The following is a 21,500-nucleotide window of genomic DNA, read 5'->3' as shown; positions in this document are numbered from 1 at the left end:
TTCGCGCCACACCCGTACGTCCCAGCGTCGTTTGACGTCAAGTTGGTGACGGTCACAATGAGGACTCCCTGTCCCTTTTCGTCAGCACACGGGGGGATTATCTCCCTTTTTTTTTCCCCATCCTCAGTCTCGATGACTTTGTTTGCCCACAGAATATACACGTTGAAATGTATGCCTTTGCGGAGGTACTTCTGGTGGCTCTCATCATAAGAGGTCGTTGCCGTAGCGACATAAGAATGTTTCGTTTATTTATTTTTTTTTGCATTAAAAAACAACAACATCTAAGTAGAAGACGCAATTTCAATCATGGGTTGTTTTCCTCCACATGTCACTCAATCAACCTATGTAAGATAGCCAGCTATCTGAACTTGTAGTAATCATCACTGACCTGTGGCACTCAGGGAACGTATTCAATTATAGTTATGAGTTAATGTGAGTTAATGTGTGGTAATTGTATAGCTAATAGGCCATGTGTCTGTAGATCAACTGAGGTGAATGAAGCTACAGCATCCAAGGGTGATAATGATCATTTTTGCTTGTTTTTTTGCAGTTCTCCAAACAGCATTTAGAGTTTTTAAATGGCATAGAAATGCTGTAAATAAAACACATTGTGGGGAATAGTCACTGTTTATGAATGGTTTATAACACATTTAGAAATGATTAAATAAACCACGAATTATGTAATTACATGTCAAATGTTACCCATCTGGTGACAGTATCAATATGACCACACATTCACGATTAATACTTGTGGCCGCGATCCTAGCAGACAAACAATGACACATTTTGGGGGAAGTTGAAGTGGAAAGCACCTTCTAATAGATTCGTATCACAGTGACGTGTAGACTGCCACTCATCTGGGCTCTCAGTCCCCAGGGGTTTGGGCTTTTCTAGTGAGACTAGAATCAGGTATTCCCCTGCAGGAGTTAGTGGTGGTCTTTAGTTACCCCCCCCGAGAGACAGGTGGACACAGGCAAGGTGGTTAGAGTACTAATGTACATGTGGACCCTGGAGAGGTGAGTGGCGGAGCAAACCTCAGTGGCTTAACTGAGGGCTTTCTAAATAATCATTCAAATGTGTGTGTGTGTGTGTGTGTGTGTGTGTGTGTGTGTGTGTGTGTGTGTGTGTGTGTGTGTGTGTGTGTGTGTGTGTGTGTGTGTGTGTGTGTGTGTGTGTGTGTGTGTGTGTGTGTGTTCATCTGGAAAAAGGAAACCAGAAACACTTTTGAGCAACCATGGAGGACATACCCATCAAGTGACCCTCACCTGGACTAGCCACACCTCCAACACTGAGGGCTCAAACCAAAGGTCACTTCAATCATTTCAGATTCTCCTGTTACACTTCGCCGGTGCGACTTAACAGCAACACACCACACATAAAAGCCAGAACAACATTAGACCACTTGAATATACTGTATGAATGAACACCACACATACTAAACTGTGAGCCATGTCCAGAGTCGAGGCTTTTGAGGATCCTGACCCCCGTTCCCAGCTCAAGGAATTCCGCACGGACATCTCCATGGTGATTGATGATCCCTTCCCACTGCTCTATGGGTTGGTGGACCGCAGCATCATCAGCGACCAAATTCTGAAGGTGAGCTATGGGGAGTATATAATAACAATGGTATATTTCATATTGACGTAAGAGCTCTTATGGAGAAAGTTTGAGCATTTCCTGATGTTTGCTTGGACGGACGTCATGTACAATCATAATATTTTCTCTTCAATACATCGCCCTGGAGATTGTCTCTCGTAACAGCCTTAACTGATCTGGTTCTGGGTGCTGAGAAGACCTTGCAGATCATCTAAATCTTATCTATGAACAACAACAAAAAAAATCGGTGTATATTTCACTGTACCGTTTTCTACAGTACACGGAACATTGAATGACATTGAATGACAGTTGGTAGAGCATGGCACTTGCCACATCAGGATAGTGGGTTCAATTCCCGGCACGAGCCCCAAGTAAAAATGTATGCCCGCATGACTGTAAGTCGCCTTGGATAAAAGTGTTTGCTAAAAAGTATTATTATCATAAACATTTGCTATGACCACCCATAGGATACCCTGGAGAGGGAGGGCAGAGAGGGGATCCACAAGGCCATGTACTCCCTGCTTTCCTGGCTCCTGGAGCAGAGTAGGACCACCATCCAGGCCTTCTGGACCAACCTGGCCAAGGACTACAACCAGCACAGCTACCCAAGACTGCAGGCCCTCCTGACCAGCATTCAACCAGGTTGGTAACCCGGGGGTTAAGCAGTTTCTCATCCTGTGGCACTAGAACCTCTGAGGGTACTTGGTTTATCCTCAGGGGGTACTTGGGGTAGTGATCAATTGCATATGAGGGGGTACTTTGGGCAGAGAAAAACAGTTGATTGAAAGGCTGTGTCCCTGAAGTGAGGGAGTTGAGTTGAAGTGACATTGGAGCGTCTTAAGGATCCAACCCTTTTTTTAAATTTTCGCCTAAAATGACATACCAAATCTGCCTGAAGCTCAGGACTTGAATCAAGGATGTGCATATTCTTGACACCATTTGAAAGGAAACACTTTGAAGTTTGTGGAAATGTGAAATGAATGTAGGAGAATATAACACATTAGATCTGGTAAAAGATAATACAAAGAAAAAAACATTTTTTTTTTGTACCATCATTTTTGAAATGCAAGAGAAAGGCCATAATGAATTATTCCAGCCCAGGCGTAATTTAGATTTTGGCCACTAGATGGCAGCAGTGTATGTGAAAAGTTTTAGACTGATCAAATTAACCATTGCATATCTGTTCAAAATGTTGTATCAAGACTGAACAAATGTGCCTAATTGGTTTATTAATATATTTTCAAGTTCATAATTGTGCACTCTCCTCAATAGCATGGTATTCGTTCACTGTAAAAGTTACTGTGAATTGGACAGTGTGGTTAGATTAACAAGAATTTACGTTTATTATAATTATGATTTATTCTGTGGGTGGTGTTCCATTTTGTCAGGTAGTGAGATGGTGGGCTCCAAGCAGGGGAAGAGATCCCCACGAGGGTCTCGAGAGTCCCACAGCAGGAAGAGGGGCCTGGGGGAGAGACACCCTCATCACCCTCACCACTCTCAGCACCACGGCAAAAGTAACAACAGTTTAGGTGTGATATAAGATATTGTTCCAGATACCCATTATAATGCACTCCGTAGCCATATGACAACAGGTTGTATTACAATATACTTAAAACTCAAGTGTTTCTTTACTTTATTTGATGTAATTTTTTAACCCCCTTTTCTCCCCAATTTCGTGGTATCCAATTGTTAGTAATTACAATCTTGTCTCATGGCTATAACTCCCGTACGGGCTCGGGAGAGACAAAGGCCGAAAGCCATGCGTTCTCCGAAACACAACCCAACCAAGCCGCACTGCTTCTTAACACAGCGCACATCCAACCCGGAAGCCAGCCGCACCAATGTGTCGGAGGAAACACTGTGCACCTGGCTACCTTGGTTAGCGCGCACTGCACCCGGCCCACCACAGAAGTCGCTGGTGCGCGATGAGACAAGGATATCCCTACCGGCCAAACCCTCCCTAACCCGGACGACGCTAGGCCAATTGTGCGTCGCCCCACGGACCTCCCGGTCGCGGCCGGCTGCGACAGAGCCTGCAGAGTCTCTGGTGGCACAACTGGCGCAGCAATGAAAACTCAAGTGTTTCTTAACCAAGCTCATTATACATGTTTTGGTGTCATTGTTCCAGGTGGCAAAGTGAAGTCGGTGAAGAAAAGTGAAGGGGCTGCATTGGTCTCTCAGATACCTGCTGGAAAGGGTCATCAAATCTGTTTTATATTCCATTCTCTGTTTGTGATTCTGTGATGATTTGGGGAAGGCACAAAATATTTTATATCAGCCTAAATTTATCAACATCATCACTATAAACTGACCATTATTACTGTGCTATTACCATTTAGCAGGTGTCCAGGCGGTGTCCACCTCGGTCCAGAGGGCAGTCACTCTGTCGTCCAGTGAGCTGCCGGTCAGCTGCGGGGCCAGAGAGGAGATCCTCATCAAACAGGTGTTTGGATCTGGTGAGAAACACTGGAATCACAACACTATCCTGAGCACAACCCTAACCTGATGACTGTAAACCTTGTGTTGCAAGTACAAATCAAATCTAATTGTATTTGTCACATACACGTGTTTAGCAGATGTTATTGCGGGTGTAGCGAAATGCTTGTGTGTCTAGCTCCAACCGTACAGTAATATCTAACAAGTAATATCTAGCAAGTAATATCTAACAAGTGGTCCTTCTGTAGCTCAGTTGGTAGAGCATGGCGCTTGTAACGCCAGGGTAGTGGGTTCGATCCCCGGGACCACCCATACGTAGAATGTATGCACACATGACTGTAAGTCGCTTTGGATAAAAGCGTCTGCTAAATGGCATATATTATTTATATTATTATATTATCTAACAAGTAATATCTAACAATTTCCAACAATACCCAAATCAAACATATCTAAGTAAAGGAATGGAATTAAGAATATATGAATATATGGATGAGCAATGTCAGAGCGGCATAGACTAAGATACAGTAGAATAGAATAGAATACAGTATATACATATGAGATGAGTAATGCAAAATATGTAAACATTATTAAAGTGACTAGTGTTCCATTTATTAAAGTGGCCATTGATTTCAAGTCAATGTATTTAGGCAGCAGCCTCTAATGTGCTAGTGATGGCTATTTACCAGTCTGATGGCCTTGAGATAGAAGCTGTTTTTCATTCTCTCGGTCCCAGCTTTGATGCACCTGTACTGACCTCGCCTTCTGGATGATAGCAGGATGAACAGGCAGAAGCTCGGGTGGTTGTTGTCCTTGATTATCTTTTTGGCCTTCCTGTGACATCTGGTGCTGTAGGTGTCCCGGAGGTCAGGTAGTTTACCCCCGGTGATACTTTGGGCAGACCGCACCACCCTCTGCAGAGCCCTGCGGTTGCAGGTGGTGATACAGCCCAACAGGATGCCCTCAATTGTGCATCTGTAAAGGTTTGTGAGGGTTTTAGGTGCCAAGACAAATTTCTTCAGTCTTCTGAGGTTGAAGAGGTGCTGTTGCGCCATCTTCAGCACACTGTCTGTGTGGGTGGACCATTTCAGTTTGTCAGTGATGTGTACACTGATGAACTTGAAGCGTTCCAAATTCTCCACTGCGGTCCCATCGATGTGGATAGGGGGGTGATCCCTCTGCTGTTTCCTGAAGTCCACGATCATCTCCTTTGTTTTGTTGACGTTGAGTGAGAGGTTATTTTCCTGGCACCACACTCCCAGAGCCTCCCTGTAGGCTGTATTGTCATTGTTGATAATCAAGCCTACTACTGTTGTGTCATCTGCAACTTGATGATTGAGTTGGAAGTGTGCGTGGTCACGCAGTCATGGGTGTACAGGGAGTACAGGAGGGGGCTGAGCACGCACCCTTGTGGGGCCCCAGTGTTGTGGATCAGTGAAGTGGATGTGTTGTTTCCTACCTTCACCACCTGGTGGAGGCCCGTCAGGAAGTCCAGGACCCAGTTGCAGACCCAGGGCCTCAAGCTTAAAGATGAGCTTGGAGGGTACTATGGTCTTGAATGTTGAGCTATAGTCAATGAACATCATTCTTACATAGGTATTCATCTTGTCCAGATGGGCTAGTGCAGTGCGATGGCGATTGCATCGTCTGTGGATCTATTGGGGCGGTAAGCAAATTAATGTGGGTCTAGGGTGACAGGTAAGGTAGAGGTGATATGATCCTTGACTAGTCTCTCAAAGCACTTAATTACTACAGAAGTGAGTTCTACGGGGCGATTGTCATTTAGTTCAGTTACCTTTGCTTTCTTGAGTATAGGTACAATGGTGGCCATCTTGAAGCATGTGGGGACAGCAGACTGGGATAGGGAGAGATTGAATATGTCTGTAAACACAACAGCCAGCTGGTCTGCGCATGCTCTGGGAACGCGGCTAGGGATGCCGTCTGGGCCGGCAGTCTTGCAAGGGTTAACACGCTTAAATGTCTTACTCACGTCGGCCACGGAGAAGGGGAGACCACAGCCCTTGGTAGCATCGGTGGGACTGTGTTATCCTCAAAGCAGGCGAAGAAGGTGTTTAGCTTGTCCGGAAGCAAGACGCCGGTGTCAGCGATGCGTCTGGTTTTCCTTTTGTAGTCTGTAGACCCTGCCACATATTGCTCGTGTCTGAGCTGTTGAATTGCGACTCCACTTTGTCTCCATACTGATATTTTGCCTGTTTGTTTGCCTTGCGGAGGGAATAACTGTCACACTCTGACCATGATTTGCGTTGTTTGTTTCTATGTTTTGTTTGGTCAGGGTGTGATAGGAGTGGGCATTGTATGTTGTATGTCTAGTTTGTCTATTTCTATGTGTTTTGGCCTGATATGGTTCTCAATCAGTGGCAGGTGTTTGTCGTTGTCTCTGATTGGGAATCATATTTAGGTAGCCTGTGATGTATTGTAGTTCGTGGGTTATTGTCTATGTGTAGTTGCCTGTGTCTGCACTCGTTGTCATAGCGTCACGTTCATTTTGTTGTTTTTTGTTAGTGATCTTCGTGTTCTTCATTCATTAAAAGAAGAATGTATTCTCATCACGCTGCGCTTTGGTCTCCTCTTTACGACGATCATGACAGAATAACCCACCTACAATGGACCAAGCAGCGTGGTAACGGCCAGCAGCAGCAGCGGCAAGGAACGCAGGACTCATGGACTTGAGAGGAGATTATGGACGGCAAAGGACCCTGGGCACAGCCAGGGGAATATCGCCACCCCAAAGCAGAGCTGGAAGCAGCGAAAGCAGAGAGGCATGTATGAGGAGGCAGTATGAGGAGGCAGCATGGCAGCGTGGCTGGAACCCCGAGAGGCAGCCCCTAAAATGTTTTGGGGGGGCACAGGGAGAGTGTGGCAGAGTCAGGAGTCAGACCTGAGCCAACTCCCCCTGCTTAACGTAAGGAGCCAAGGATGGAACCAGAGCCGGTCAGGGCGGAATTGGAGGTGAGCGAAGCAGAGACAGTGAAGAAGTTAATGGGGAGATTGGAGGGGAGAGTTATGAGGGAGGTGCTGTGTTGGTGCCTGAGGCACGACATCCGCCCGACGGAGCGTGTCGGGGATTTGATGTCACCTGGGTCAGCCCTTCATACTCGTCCTGAGGTGCGTGCTAGCCGTCTGGTGAAGACTGCGCCAGCCCCATGCACCAGGCCTCCTGTGCGCCTCCCTAGCCATGCGCGTCCTGTGCCAGCTCGGCGTTACAGTTCTCCGAGCCGTGCTTACCGTGGCGGCCGTTCTACTGGTCAGGCACCATGTTATGCGGTGGAGTGCACGGTGTCCCCAGTACGAGTGCTTAGCCAGGTGCGCTACATCCCAGCTCCCCACATCTGCCGGGCTAGGGTGAGGATCCAGCCAGGGCGGATGGTGCCAGGCCTGCTCTCAACATCTCCAGTGTGCCTTCACGGTCCGGTCTATCCGGTGCCATCTCCACGCACCAGCCCTCCGGTGGCAGCCCCCCGCACCAGGCTTCCTGTGCGTCTCCAGAGCCCAGTGCTCCCTGTTCCTCGCCCTGTACCACCAGTGCCGGCACCACGCACCAAGCCTACAGTGTGCCTTGTCTGTCCTGAGCTGCCAGAGTCTCCCGTCTGGCCCGAGCCGCCAGAGTCTCCCGTCTGGCCCGAGCCACCAGAGTCTCCCGTCTGGCCCGAGCCACCAGAGTCTCCCGTCTGTTCTGAGCCTCCAGAGTCTCCCGTCTGTCCTGAGCCTCCAGAGTCTCCCGTCTGTCCTGAGCCGCCAGAGTCTCCCGTCTGTCCTGAGCCGCCAGAGTCTCCCGGCTGTCCTGAGCCGCCAGAGTCTCCCGGCTGTCCTGAGCCGCTAGAGACTCCCGTCTGTCCTGAGCCGCTAGAGTCTCCCGTCTGTCCTGAGCCGCTAGAGTCTCCCGTCTGTCCTGAGCCGCTAGAGTCTCCCGTCTGTCCTGAGCCGCTAGAGTCTCCCGTCTGTCCTGAGCTGCTAGAGTCTCCCATCTGTCCTGAGCCGTTAGAGCCGCCAGTCTGTCCTGAGTCGTCAGTCAGCCAGGAGCTGCCAGAGACATCAACCAGCCAGGAGCCGCCAGAGCCGTCAGCCAGCCAGGAGCCGCCAGAGCCGTCAGCCAGGACCAGCCATCAGCCAGCCAGGACCTGCCAGAGCCATCAGCCAGCCAGGACCTGCCAGCCAGCCAGGAGCTGCCAGAGAGCAAGTCTGGAGCTGCAGCTGGAGCTGCCCCTCAGTCTGGAGCTGCCCCTCAGTCTGGAGCTGCCCCTCAGTCCGGAGCTGCTCATCAGTCCGGAGCTGCTCCTCAGTCCGGAGCTGCCCCTCAGTCCAAAGGCGCTCCTCAGTCCAGTGGGGCCTTTAAATAGGGTCTTAGGCCCAAGGTCGGACGCAAGGGTCGTCACTCTAAAGAGGCCCTTGAAGAGGGCAATGACTATGGTAGAGTGGGGTCCACGTCCCGCATCAGAGCCGCCACCGCGGCCAGATGCCCACCCAGACCCTCCCCTATAGGTTTAGGTTTTGCGTCCGGAGTCCGCACCTTAGGGGGGTTACTGTCACACTCTGACCATGATATGCGTTGTTTGTTTCTATGTTTTGTTTGGTCAGGGTGTGATAGGAGTGGGCATTCTATGTTGTATGTCTAGTTTGTCTATTTCTATGTGTTTTGGCCTGATATGGTTCTCAATCAGTGGCAGGTGTTTGTCGTTGTCCCTGATTGGGAACCATATTTAGGTAGCCTGTGATGTATTGTAGTTTGTGGGTTATTGTCTATGTGTTGCCTGTGTCTGCACTCGTTGTCATAGCGTCACGTTCGTTTTGTTGTTTTTTGTTTAAGTGTTCTTCGTGTTCTTCATTCATTAAGAGAAGAATGTATTCTAATCACGCTAATGCGCTTTGGTCTCCTCTTTACAACTATCGTGACAATAACTACACTGTTTGTATTCTGCTATATTCCCAGTCACCTTGACATGGTTAAATGCAGTGGTTTGCGCTTTCAGTTTTGCGCGAATGCTGCCATCTATCCACGGTTTCTGATTAGGTTAGGTTTTAATAGTCACAGTGGGTACAACATCTGTTATACACTTCCTGATAAACTCAGTCGCCATATCAGTATATTCAGCAATGTTTTTCTCGGAGGCTACCCGGAACAAATCCCAGTCCGTGTGATCAAGCAATCTTGAAGTGTGGATTCCAATTGGTCAGAGCAGCGTTGAATAGTCCTTAGCACGAGTACATCCTGTTTGAGTTTCTGCCTATAGGATGAGAGGAGCAAAATGGAGTCGTGGTCAGATTTGCCGAAAGGTGGGCGGGGGAGGGCCTTGTAGGCATCCTGAAAGTTGGAGTAGCAGTGGTCGAATGTTTTAGCAGCGCGAGTACTTGAGTCAATGTGTTGACAGAAATTTGGCAGCCTTTTTCTCAAATTTGCTTTGTTAAAATCCCCAGCTACAATAAATGCGGCCTCAGGATATGTGGTTTCCAGTTTGTATGAAGTCCAGTCAAGTTCTTTGAGGGCCGTCGTGGCATCGGCTTGAGGGGGATAGACACGGCTGTGACTATAACTGAAGAGAATTCTCTTGGTTAATAATACGGTCGGCATTTGATTATGAGGTATTCTAGGTTGGGTGAACAAAAGGACTTCAGTTCCTGTATTTTATCACAATCACACCATGAGTCGTTAATCATGAAACAACACCGCCTTTCTTCTTCCCAGAGAGATATTTATTCCTGTCTGTGCGATGAACTGAGAACCCAACTGCCTGGACGGACTCAGACAGTATATCCCGGAAAGAATTGCTCGCCCTGAGCTCGTCAACATTATTATCCAGAAACTGAACATTAGCAAGTAATATACTCTGAAGCAGTGTGTGGTGTGCATGCCTCCTAAGTCGGACTAGAAGTCCGCTCCGAGTACCTCTCCTCCGCAGGCAGTGTTTTGGGTCGGCCTCTGGAATCAGTTCAATTGCCCTGGGGGGTACGAACAAAAGATCTGATTCGGGAAAGTCATATTCCTGTTCATAATGCTGGTAGTGCTGGTGAGTTACCACCGCTCTGATATCCATTAGCTCTGTAATAACACAAACAATTTTCTGGGCTAATAAAGTTAAACATAATACATACAAAAAAAAAATACTGCAAAGTTTCCTAAGAGCTAGAAGCACGGCAGCCCTCACTGTCAGCACCAATTTATGCGCCAATAGAGAGTTTATAGGAGTGCACAGTAAATATGCATTGCAGTTGCGCTGTAAATATGTGGCTTATTGCACTTCCATATTAATTTGATTGTGTATTATTCTATGTTTTTATGTATTATGTACTTTTTCTTTTTAAGCACATAACCAAATGATTTCCCCCCTGGTGGGATACTAAAGTTGATTTTAATCTAATCTAGATAGCCGTCAGCCAATGAACCTCCACAGACACCATATCAGGTTTCATTGTAGGAATTTAAATATTAAGAACAAAAGGGGAGAGTAGGACTACATTTAGTTGTCTTTCTACAGGAAGTGCCAAAAAGTGCATTAAAGTGGGTGGTGAGTATTACACCTCTGGCCCATTCGGTGAGCTGACTGGAGGACACAAGACAAAGTCTGCAAATACTAAATACCACCACAAGGAGGAGTCCAGCACCAGGGTTAGAGACGTAAGTGACTGTTCAAGCAATACAGTTGTATTCATACATGATTTTCTCAGGTAAATAACCAACCATTTTGAGAGGGAGTGTGTTTCTGTATTTGCCTCATGTAGTTGACAAAGAAAATGCACATTCATCAACATTTACATTTTCACATTGATTTAGAAAATAGATTGTATGTGAAAGATGAGTGTCTATCAGTGTGTGTGTGTGTGTGTGTGTGTGTGTGTGTGTATCCAGGCCCAGCGTAATGATGATGAGTGTACAGTGTGTAAAGATGGAGGTGAGCTCATCTGTTGTGATGGCTGTCCCAGGGCCTACCACCTGACCTGCCTAGACCCTCCCCTCACCACAATACCAAGGTATACTTTATGTGGACAGAATCCTTACTTGACTTCTGTGCATATAACTTTGTTTTATTTGTGTGTGTTTTTTTTTACATTAGGCCAACCGAAGTCAAAATCTTTCATAAGACCCAAGCTTTGTTCCTTTCTCTAGTGGCACTTGGCGCTGTCAATCATGCCATAGCAATAAGGTGAGAAGAGAGAGAATCTACCCAGTACTACCTGTTCAGGTCAGTGTCAAAAGTTGGTATTTTCTTCAATATCATATAATTTTACTTCCACTACTATTTCTACTACTTCCACCCTATGACATTGAGGTATAATGTTTCTACCTCAGTATTATAATGCCGTATACCTCAGTATGATATTGCGGTATATGATTTTTTAACTCAGTATGATATTGTGGTATTAACGGTCTACCTCAGTATGATATTGAGGTATAATGGTTCCAACTCGGTATTACGGTTCTACCTCATGATGATGAGGTATACTGGTTCTACCCTGGGGTTGGAACCGGTTCAGGGAACAAAACAGAAAACCGGAAAAGAAGAGAACATTTCAACAAATGGAAACAGAATCGGGAACAAAAGTGATCTTATAGTGTTCCGGAACATAAGCACTTTTTTAAAAGCATCAGCCAACTCTTGGATGTTCAAAGTTATGTAATTAAGGATAATTATGTAATACAGTGAAGTAACGATAGGTCTGCTTAATATCCTGAACACATTATAATGCACGTCGTATCATGATGCCTAGCGCTTCAAGCCAAGCCTCCTTAATGTCCACCTCTCTCTCGCACTCCCACCTGCACAAGGAGTGGAATGTTACAGAGACCGGAACTCAGACTAGTAAACAACTAGCTTGCCCAGTCCATAGCAAGCTGCTCTATCCGCACTGATTTGTGAAGTTATTTGTCGAGCTAAATGTTTTAAAAAAATGTCTATTTCGCAGGTTGAAGAAGGAACTTAACGGAACTCTATAAACAGCTACTTTTCAGAACTTTCTTATGCTGGTGGGAACAGTGGAACGGAACAGAATTTTGGGGGGTTTCTATTCAGAATGAAATGATTGGAAAATATATTTAGGTTCCAACCCCTGTTTCTACCCCAATATGACATTGAGGCATAACGGCTCTAACTCACTATGACGTTGATGTGAAAGAGTTATACCACATTATGATATTGAGGTGTATAACGGTTCTACCTCAGTATGATACTGAGGTATGACAGTTCTCGTCTTCTCTCCCATAGCCCTTGGCTCAGAGCCAGTTGACAGAGACCAGCTCCAGTAACTCCACCATCGACTTCTCCTTCTTCTCTTCCTTATCCTCCACCTCTCTCTCCGGTGTCACCACAACCAAGAGCGGTCAGGTCTGTGCATATCAGGTGATTCTTTATTTTTGTGGCCTTTAGTCTCCTCCAATTGTCTATTCTATTGTCTCTCTTTTCTCTCCAAACGGTTAGTGTTATCGTTAGTCATTTCAAAGTCTCTTTCAGATTAGTTTGTGCAATTCATAATAACACCTTGTAATGAATCTTTTATAATGATTAGTACATAGTTCATTCATCATTTATTAAATCATTACTTTATGTTTGTGTTTCGAGTGACCAGTGTCATTTCTCACAAAAAGGTGGACATCGCCATTGGTAGACATTCCCAGCAGTACCTGATGCTCTTTAAAATAGCCTAGAACATATCAATGGTAAAAAGAGTAAGGACACAACATATCAAATCAAATCCAATCCAATTTTATTCGTCACATACACATGGTTAGCAGATGTTAATGCGAGTGTAGCGAAAGGCTTGTGCTTCTAGTTCCGATAATGCAGTAATAACCAACGAGTAATCTAACCTAACAATCACAACAACTACCTTATACACACAAGTGTAAAGGGATGAAGAATATGTACATAAAGATATATGAATGGGTGATGGTACAGAACGGCATAGGCAAGATGCAGTAGATGGTATAGAGTACAGTATGTACATATGGGATAAGTAATGTAGGGTATGTAAACATGATATGAAGTGGCATTGTTTAAAGTGGCTAGTGCTACATTTTTTACATGTATGGCAGCAGCCACTCAATGTTAGTGGTGGCTGTTTAACAGTCTGATGGCCTTGAGATAGAAGCTGTTTTTCAGTCTCTCAGTCCCTGCTTTGATGCACCTGTACTGACCTCGCCTTCGTGGTTGTTGTCCTTGATGATCTTTATGGCCTTCCTGTGACATCGGGTGGTGTAGGTGTCCTGGAGGGCAGGTAGTTTGCCCCCGTTATGCGTTGTGCAGACCTCACTACCCTCTGGGGAGCCTTACGGTTGTGGGCGGAGCAGTTGCCGTACCAGGCTGTGATACATGTCCCGTCGATTTGGATAGGGGGGGTGCTCCCTCTGCTGTTTCCTGAAGTCCACGATCATCTCCTTTGTTTTGTTGACGTTGAGTGTGAGGTTATTTTCCTGACACCACACTCCGAGGGCCATCACCTCCTCCCTGTAGGCCGTCTCGTCGTTGTTGGTAATCAAGCCTACCACTGCAGTGTCGTCTGCAAACTTGATGATTGAGTTGGAGGCGTGCATGGCCACGCAGTCTTGGGTGAACAGGGAGTACAGGAGAGGACTCAGAATGCACCCTTGTGGAGCCCCAGTGTTGAGGATCAGCGGGGTGGAGATGTTGTTACCTACCCTCCCACGTGGGGGCGGCCCGTCAGGAAGTCCAGTACCCAGTTGCACAGGGTGGGGTTGAGACCCAGGGTCTTGAGCTTGTGGACGAGTTTGGAGGGTACTATGGTGTTAAATGCTGAGCTGTAGTCGATGAACAGCATTCTCACATAGGTATTCCTCTTGTCCAGATGGGTTAGGGCAGTGTGCAGTGTGGTTGCTGTTGCGTCGTCTGTTGCGTCGTCTATTGGGGCGGTAAGAAAATTGGAGTGGATCTAGGGTGTCAGGTAGGGTAGAGGTGATATGGTCCTTGACTAGTCTCTCAAAACACTTCATGATGACGGAAGTGAGTGCTACGGCGCGGCAGTCGTTTACCTCAGTTACCTTAGCTTTCTTGGGAACAGGAACAATGGTGGCCCTCTTGAAGCATGTGGGAACAGCAGACTGGAATAAGGATTGATTGAATATGTCCGTAAACACCAGGTCTGCGCATGCTCTGAGGACGCGCCTGGGGATGCCGCCTGGGCCTGCAGCCTTGCGAGGGTTAACACGTTTAAATGTTTTATTCACGTCAGCTGCAGTGAAGGAGAGTCCGCAGGTTTTGGTAGCGGGCCGTGTCAGTGGCACTGTATTGTCCTCAAAGCGAGCAAAGAAGTTGTTTAGTCTGTCTGGGAGCAAGACATCCTGGTCCGCGACGGGGGTGGTTTTCTTTTTGTAATCCGTGATTGACTGTAGACCCTGCCACATACCTCTTGTGTCTGAGCTGTTGAATTGCGAATCTACTTTGTCTATATACTGACGCTTAGCTTGTTTGATTGCTTTGCGGAGGGAATAGCTACACTGTTTGTATTCGGACAGGTTTCCGGTCACCTTGCCCTGGTTAAAAGCAGTGGTTTGCACTTTCAGTTTCACGCGAATGCTGCCATCAATCCACGGTTTCTGGTTGGGGAATATTTTAATAGTTGCTGTGGGTACGACGTCGCCAATACACTTGCTAATGAACTCGCTCACCGAATCAGCGTATTCATCAATGTTGTTGTTTGACACAATGCGGAACATATCCCAATCCACGTGATCGAAGCAATCTTGAAGCGTGGAATCAGATTGGTCGGACCAGCGTCGAACAGAACTGAGAGCGGCAGCTTCCTGTTTTAGTTTCTGTCTTATAGGCTGGAAGCAACTCGGGACCAGGCCTATATTTTCATTGAGGGCTGAAATAGTAGCCTATGACTGCATTTATAAAAATACAAATTGTATTTAATAGGAAACGCATATTAGAAAAGCAACTGTACACATTCGAGGTTGTGCGAAACAACTTTTTTTAAGCGGCTGTGCTAAAAAAAGTACTTTAGTACGCATTCTCGTGTACAATTGCATTAGTGAATAACTAGCTTATTAATATTACCTAATGTGTGAGTAATGATTTATAGATGATGAATAAACTATTCACTATTTCATTATACATGCTCTATGACAAGGTGTTATAAGTGCTACAGTATAAGTGCTACAGTATGCTAACAGTGTGTGTGTGTGTGTGTGTGTGTGTGTGTGTGTGCGTGCGTGCGTGCGTGCGTGCGTGCATTTGTGTGTACCAGTGTGCAGGTGGCGAGGTGGTGGAGGTCAGGGAGACGTGTGGGGTTTGCCTCCTCAGTGGAGGAGACCTGACCCTCTGTCTCCAGTGCCTACAGAAGTACCACACCTACTGCCACTTCCCAAAGTAAGACCACCTCTAAATCCATCTCGTCCCACCTCTGAGTATTACTCTTTTAACCTATCAAGTCATATCTTCTGTTTCTGATAGTGTATTCACCAGTTCATTCAATATTATAAGCTGCAACAAGCTGATCACGCGGTCACGTGATCATTTGTGTGACGCTAATGGCTAGTAAGGGAACGCTCAACAGCATATCAGTCAGCATTCCTCTGTCTTTGTCTGTGACAGTGGGAGGTCCATCTGCTCCTCCTGCAGTAGGCCCTGGGGCAGCTCAACAGACAGAGAAGCGGAATTACAGGTACTGTGTGTGTGTGTGTGTGTGTGTGTGTGTGTGTGTGTGTGTGTGTGTGTGTGTGTGTGTGTGTGTGTGTGTGTGTGTGTGTGTGTGTGTGTGTGTGTGTGTGTGTGTGTGTGTGTGTGTGTGTGTGTGTGTGTGTGTGTGTGTGTGTGTGGTCATTATACAGTCTTATTTTCTCTCTCAACAACTGTACACCCAGGTTGGTCTGACTCCACACACTCAGGAGCACTCCTCTCTCTCAGAGCCCATCCTACACAAGGATGAACTAGACTCCATCATGGGAGAGGTGAATCAGACTTTCATGTGAATCAAGATAAGTGATATAAGATGTGAATAACATGTCATTTACATCCCTCCGCTATTTCATATAGAGAAAGTTATCTCTATTATGTCTATTGTCTGTCTCTCGGTGATAGACAATAGACATGTCTGTGGCAGGGAACTATTATTTAATGATGTTGTATATTTGTCCTCTTTCAGCAGAGCTCCATAGATGGGATCCTGCAGTGGGCTTTCCATAACATCTCCAGGCCTCTCTCGGACACTCAGGGCTACTTCCAATGACATTACACACGCACACATAACAAGCTCAAAACACATGTTATGATCTCACACAAACACGATCTCTCTCTATCTCTCTATCTCTCCATCTCTCTCCTCCTTAAAAGAAGGATCCACAGTTCAACATAACAGATGATTTCATTTCTATTGCTCCAGACACTGAGAATGCCTCAGTTCGAGAATTTCTTGAAGACCGTCACTTAGCTCAGGAATGTTGTTTTTGTACATTTTCAGGAGTTTAGCATAACTCCACGAGGGATGCAGTGCAATGGGCGTTTATTCTCGACGGGACATTAAAGAAACATAGTCTCCTAGCGGGGGCTCACTTCTCATAGGCTCGATGTCATGTAGTAAATCCGGGAGGCTCAAATGAATACGATATGTTACGTTTGGTATGGTATGGTTACTTAATTAAGGCTAAAACGAAAGGAGAGTGGTCGGTCGGGGTGGATGGATGGACACATAAGCAAACGTCTTGCAAACCAAAGGTTGCGTGTTAGAATCTCACCACAGACAACTGTAACATTTGAAGCAACTGCAACTACTTACTACTCTAAACCTAACCTTAACCCCTCACCCCTAGCTTAGCTAACGCTAGCCACCTAGCTAACTTCAGCCACAAGAAATTGGAATTCATGACATATCATACATTTTGTAAATCCTGTAACATATCATACGAAATGGATGACGGACATCCACAAATGAACACATACCATAAGGTTTAATGGGGTGTTTCCATTCCACTGAGTGGTTGCGGATAAAAGGCTGTGGGTGATGACGTAGTGCACATAAAAAGATCTTTCAATTCCCATGTATCGCATTTTCCCCTCTACTGTTGGTTTTGGTCTGTAAAAATGTTGTGGCCACTCTAGTCATGGCACGTGTGCTCCAGCCAATAAAGGTTGGATTAAAACCTGGTTAGTGAGTCACTCAATCTATGAAAGGCCCAACATCATGTAGAATCTGTCATGCTTCATTGAAACCAAACATTTGTGATAACTCTCAATAAACCGTATCACCAGCACTGTTTAAAAAATAACTCAATGTCTTTTTGGAGGCCCGTCAGAAGAGTGACTCTGAAGGAGAGAGAGAGAGACGGGGGGAACTTGCCAAGGCACAGAGCAGGGGGACATTGCCATTCTTCTTATTTCCAAAACAAACAGGAGATGTGAACATTGTGAACCAGATGGGTTTAATGCATCTGGTATTTGCACAAGATCAGGTCTGGATGTACCCTGACTCTGTTAAGTTCTGCAACCCTCTATGTCATGTGTTTCCACTGTTTTTCAATAGTAATTTGCCAATCTTTGATAACATTAAAATTTTTGCCATTTCTAAGACTCACTTAAACAGTACCTTTGATGATACAGCAGTAGGAATACAAGGATATAACATTTATAGAAAATACAGGAATGTCTATGGGGGAGGTGTTGCTAAATACAGTACCAGTCAAAAGATTGGACACACCTACTCATACAATGTTTTTTCTTTATTTTTACTATTTTCTACATTGTAGAATAATAGTGAAGACATCAAAACTATGAAATAACACATATGGAATCATGTAGTAACCGAGAAAAAGTGTTAAACAACTCTAAATATATTTTATGTTTTAGATTCTTCAAAGTAGCCACCCATTGGTGGAGCTATCATTTGTTTTTCAATTGGACAATGACCCAACACACCACCAGGCTGTGTAAGGGCTATTTGCCCATGAAGGAGCGTGATGGAGTGCTGCATCAGATGACCTGGCATCCGCACCCAACTTCAACCAAATTGAGACTCAATCATCAAGCTTGGGATGAGTTGGACTGCATAGTGAAGGAAAAGCAGCCAATAAGTGCTCAGCACAGTCTTCTAACAAGACTGTTAGAAAAGCATTCCAGTTGAAGCTGGTTGAGAGAATGCCAAGAGTGTTCAAAGTTGTCATCGAGGCAAAGGGTGGCTACTTTGAAGAATCTCAAATATAATATATATTTTGATTGGTTTAACACTTTTTTGGTTACTACATGATTCCATATGTGTTATTTCCTAGTTTTGATGTCTTCACTATTATTCTACGGTGTAAAACCCTAGGTGTGTCCAAACGTTTAACTGGTACTGTATATATTCAGAACCATATTCCTGTAAAGCTCAGAGAGGATCTCATGACAAATGAAGTAGAAGTGCCTGCCTCACCTGCCTCATCTGAAGCCTCTTCTTTTAGTGTGCTGCTACAGGCCACCAAGTGAAAACTGTCAGTATCTGGAGAATATATATGTGATGTTTGATAAGGTCTCTGATGCTAACAGATACATTTATTTTCTTGGTGACCTTCTTTATTTTTTGACATTTTATTTCACCTTCATTTAACCAGGTAGTCCAATTGAGAACAAGTTCTCATTTACAACTGCGACCAGGCCAAGATAAAGCAAAGCGACAAAAACAACAACACAGAGTGACACATAAACAAACGTACAGTCAATAACACACACAAAAAAGAAAAATTTAAAAATCTATGTACAGTGTGTGCAAATGTAGAAGAGTAGGAAGGTAGGCAATAAATAGGCCCCAGAGGCTAAAATAATTACAATATAGCAATAATACTGGAGTGATAGATGTGCAGATGATGATGTGCAAGTAGAGATACTGGGGTGCAAAAGAGCAAGAGGGTAAGTAATAATATGGGGATGAGGTAGTCGGGTGTGCTATTTACAGATTGGCTGTGTACAGATGCAGTAAGCTGCTCAGACAGCTGATGCTTAAATTTAGAGAGGGAAATATAAGACTCCAGCTTCAGAGATTTTTGCAATTCGTTCCAGTCATTGGCAGCAGAGAACTAGAAGGAAAGGCAGCCAAAGGAGTGTTGGCTTTGGGGATTGACCAGTGCAATGTACCTGCTGGAGCACGTGCTACGGGTGGGTGTTGCTATGGTGACCAGTGAGCTGAGATAAGGCTTGGCTTTACCTAGCAAAGACTTATAGATGACCTGGAGCCAGTGGGTTTGGCAATGGATATGTAGTGAAGGATCTTGCAACTTCTCGGTTCCTAGTCCAACACTCTAACCACTAGGCTACCCTGCCGCCCAATTAAGCTCCATCATTCATTGAAGTTGATGGGTCGTTTATAACCAATCATTTCAATGACTATTTCATAGGTTCAGAGGACAAACTGAGCAGTGAAAATCACGAACATCGAACAGTGAACCATCATATTTGTGTATTTAAGATCGAATAATGGAAGACAAGGATTGCCCTTTTGAATTTGGTCAAGTTTGTCTGGAAGAGGTGGAAAAATGGTTGTTATCCATCAATAATGTTCCCATGCTCAAACTATTGAGAATGGTAGCAGACTGTATTGCCACCCCTATTTGCCATGTCTTTAACCAAAGCCTAAAGGAGTGTGTGTGTGTCCACAGGCATGGGAGGAAACTAAAGTAATTCCACTACCTAAAAATAGTAAAGCACTCATTGCTGGCCCTAACAGCCTCCCAATCAGTTTGCTGTTGGTTCTTAGTAAACTGATGTAGAGAATGTTTGAACAAATACAATGCTATTTTTATAGGACAAGTTAACTACTGACTTTCAGCATGTATGTAGGGAAGGGTACTCAACTTGTACTGCACTGACTCAGATGACTTATGATTGGCTGAAATACATGGATAATAAGGTTATAGTTTGAGCTGTATTGATAGATTTCAGTGCAGCCTTTGAAGTTATTGATCATAGTTTGTTATTGAAAAACTCACTTGTTTTGGCTTTATATCACCTGCCATCACATAGTTGGAGTGTTACTTATCCAATAGAACTCAGAGAGTATTCTTCAATTGAAACCTCTCTAACAATAGATATGTGGGTGCGGTATCCCTCAAGGCAATTGCCTTGGGCCGTTACTCTTCTCTATTATTACAAATTATTTACCACTTGTCTTACAAGAAGCTCAAATGACTATATATGCTGATGAATGCACACTCTACACATCAGCACCTACAGCCAGTGAGCTCACTGAGAATCTTAGCAAGGAGTTGGGTAAGTAATGGGTAAATAACAGTAAACTGGTCTTAAAAACCTCTGAAATAAAAATAATTTTATTTGGTTCAAAGCATTCTCTTAGACCTAAACCTACAACAAGTTGAAGCTGAACTCCTAGGAGTAACATTGGATGGTCAGTTATCAAGTCATATTGACAAGTTGTTGTAAAGATTGGGACAGGTATTTGTGTTATAAAAATGTGTTCTGTGTGCAGCAAAGAAACAGCAAAGAAAGACCTAGAAAAACTGCAACTGGCTCAAAACAAAGGGCTTTGCCCTTACCTGCACACACAGAACTAACATCAACAACATGCATGATAGTCTTTCACGGTTGAGGGTTGAGGAGAAATTGACTACTTGTCTTCCAGTCCTTTTAAGAAAAATGTGTGTGTTGAAAACACTTGTACAATCTATTTGCATACACTTCAAACAGACATACATACCCCACCAGACACGCCTCTGTGGGTGTCGTCACGGTACCCAAACCAGAAACAGATTTAATGAGTCGCGTAGTTAAGTATAGAGCCATGTCATCGTTGAATGCTTTGCTACAAGAGGTTTAAAAAAAAATTGTATCACTGTGCCCCTCCTCTTTTAAAGATCTAATTTAACTGTACTGTATATAAGAATATGTATATATACGTATATATGAATTGTGTGTAAATAGTATTTTTCTAGCCTCTTGGTATCTTTCCTATAACTCTTATTTAATTTAGATGATTCATTTCATGTAATATCTTATGTTGTTCTTGTCTATTACTGTTCTGTACTTTGCCATGTATGTGTATGTTTTCTGTGGACCCCAGGAAGAGTACTGTGGGGATGGGTAGCTAATGTGGATCCTAATCAAATAAAACTCTCCAAACAAGGCCTTCATGAACTCTTTATAAAGCGTATATAGATTATGCAGAAATTGTTCTTAAGCACATGTCATGGGTGGCAAAAGGGTCATGCCACATTTGCCAAAGAACAAGACACTGTTACATCTTTCTGCAGACTAAAGTATACTGTATATGCCAGCCTTACGTGACAAGTTTAAGACATACAGCTTGGAACAAAACTACATACAGATAGATGTAGAATTGTTTGTTAGTGAGAATGTTCTTGGAAATGCAAACAGGTAGAGTATTTGAGGTTTAAAAAGTTAGTAATTTCCACTATAAAATATCAGACTTGATTTCCCCTAAGGAAAACTGTATCAACCCTTAAAAATGTTTTCTATGAAGTAGAATCCACATAATAATTCACATTTCCTGTAGCTGCA

General features: G+C 44.6%; 1 protein-coding gene across 1 annotated transcript; it reads left to right on the top strand.

The window, feature by feature from the left end:
• Positions 1 to 1,346: 1,346 nt before the first annotated feature.
• aire (autoimmune regulator) lies at positions 1,347 to 17,266 on the top strand. Its single transcript, XM_035799231.2, has 13 exons — positions 1,347 to 1,596; positions 2,064 to 2,238; positions 2,985 to 3,113; positions 3,728 to 3,796; positions 3,942 to 4,055; positions 10,524 to 10,663; positions 10,895 to 11,016; positions 11,153 to 11,222; positions 12,261 to 12,383; positions 15,250 to 15,371; positions 15,597 to 15,666; positions 15,866 to 15,952; positions 16,150 to 17,266. Exons 1-13 carry the CDS (start codon positions 1,450 to 1,452, stop codon positions 16,228 to 16,230), a joined length of 1,449 nt encoding a protein of 482 aa, XP_035655124.1. The 5' UTR covers positions 1,347 to 1,449; the 3' UTR covers positions 16,231 to 17,266.
• Positions 17,267 to 21,500: the final 4,234 nt, after the last annotated feature.

The sequence above is a fragment of the Oncorhynchus keta genome, chromosome 23 (genome assembly GCF_023373465.1).
Source record: "Oncorhynchus keta strain PuntledgeMale-10-30-2019 chromosome 23, Oket_V2, whole genome shotgun sequence".
Classification (NCBI taxonomy): domain Eukaryota; kingdom Metazoa; phylum Chordata; class Actinopteri; order Salmoniformes; family Salmonidae; genus Oncorhynchus; species Oncorhynchus keta.
The sequence above is the reverse complement of the archived record's forward strand: the minus strand, read 5'-3'. Positions and strand labels throughout refer to the sequence as shown.

What these genes read in the sequence shown, in the direction of transcription:
- aire (XM_035799231.2), top strand. Translation starts at nt 1,450, where the DNA reads ATGTCCAGAGTCGAGGCTTTTGAGGATCCTGACCCCCGTTCCCAGCTC. An exon ending in CCAGCACCAGGGTTAGAGAC is followed by an intron (nt 10,664 to 10,894) that starts GTAAGTGACTGT and finishes GTGTGTATCCAG; the next exon opens with GCCCAGCGTAATGATGATGA. An exon ending in TAGACTCCATCATGGGAGAG is followed by an intron (nt 15,953 to 16,149) that starts GTGAATCAGACT and finishes CTCTTTCAGCAG; the next exon opens with AGCTCCATAGATGGGATCCT.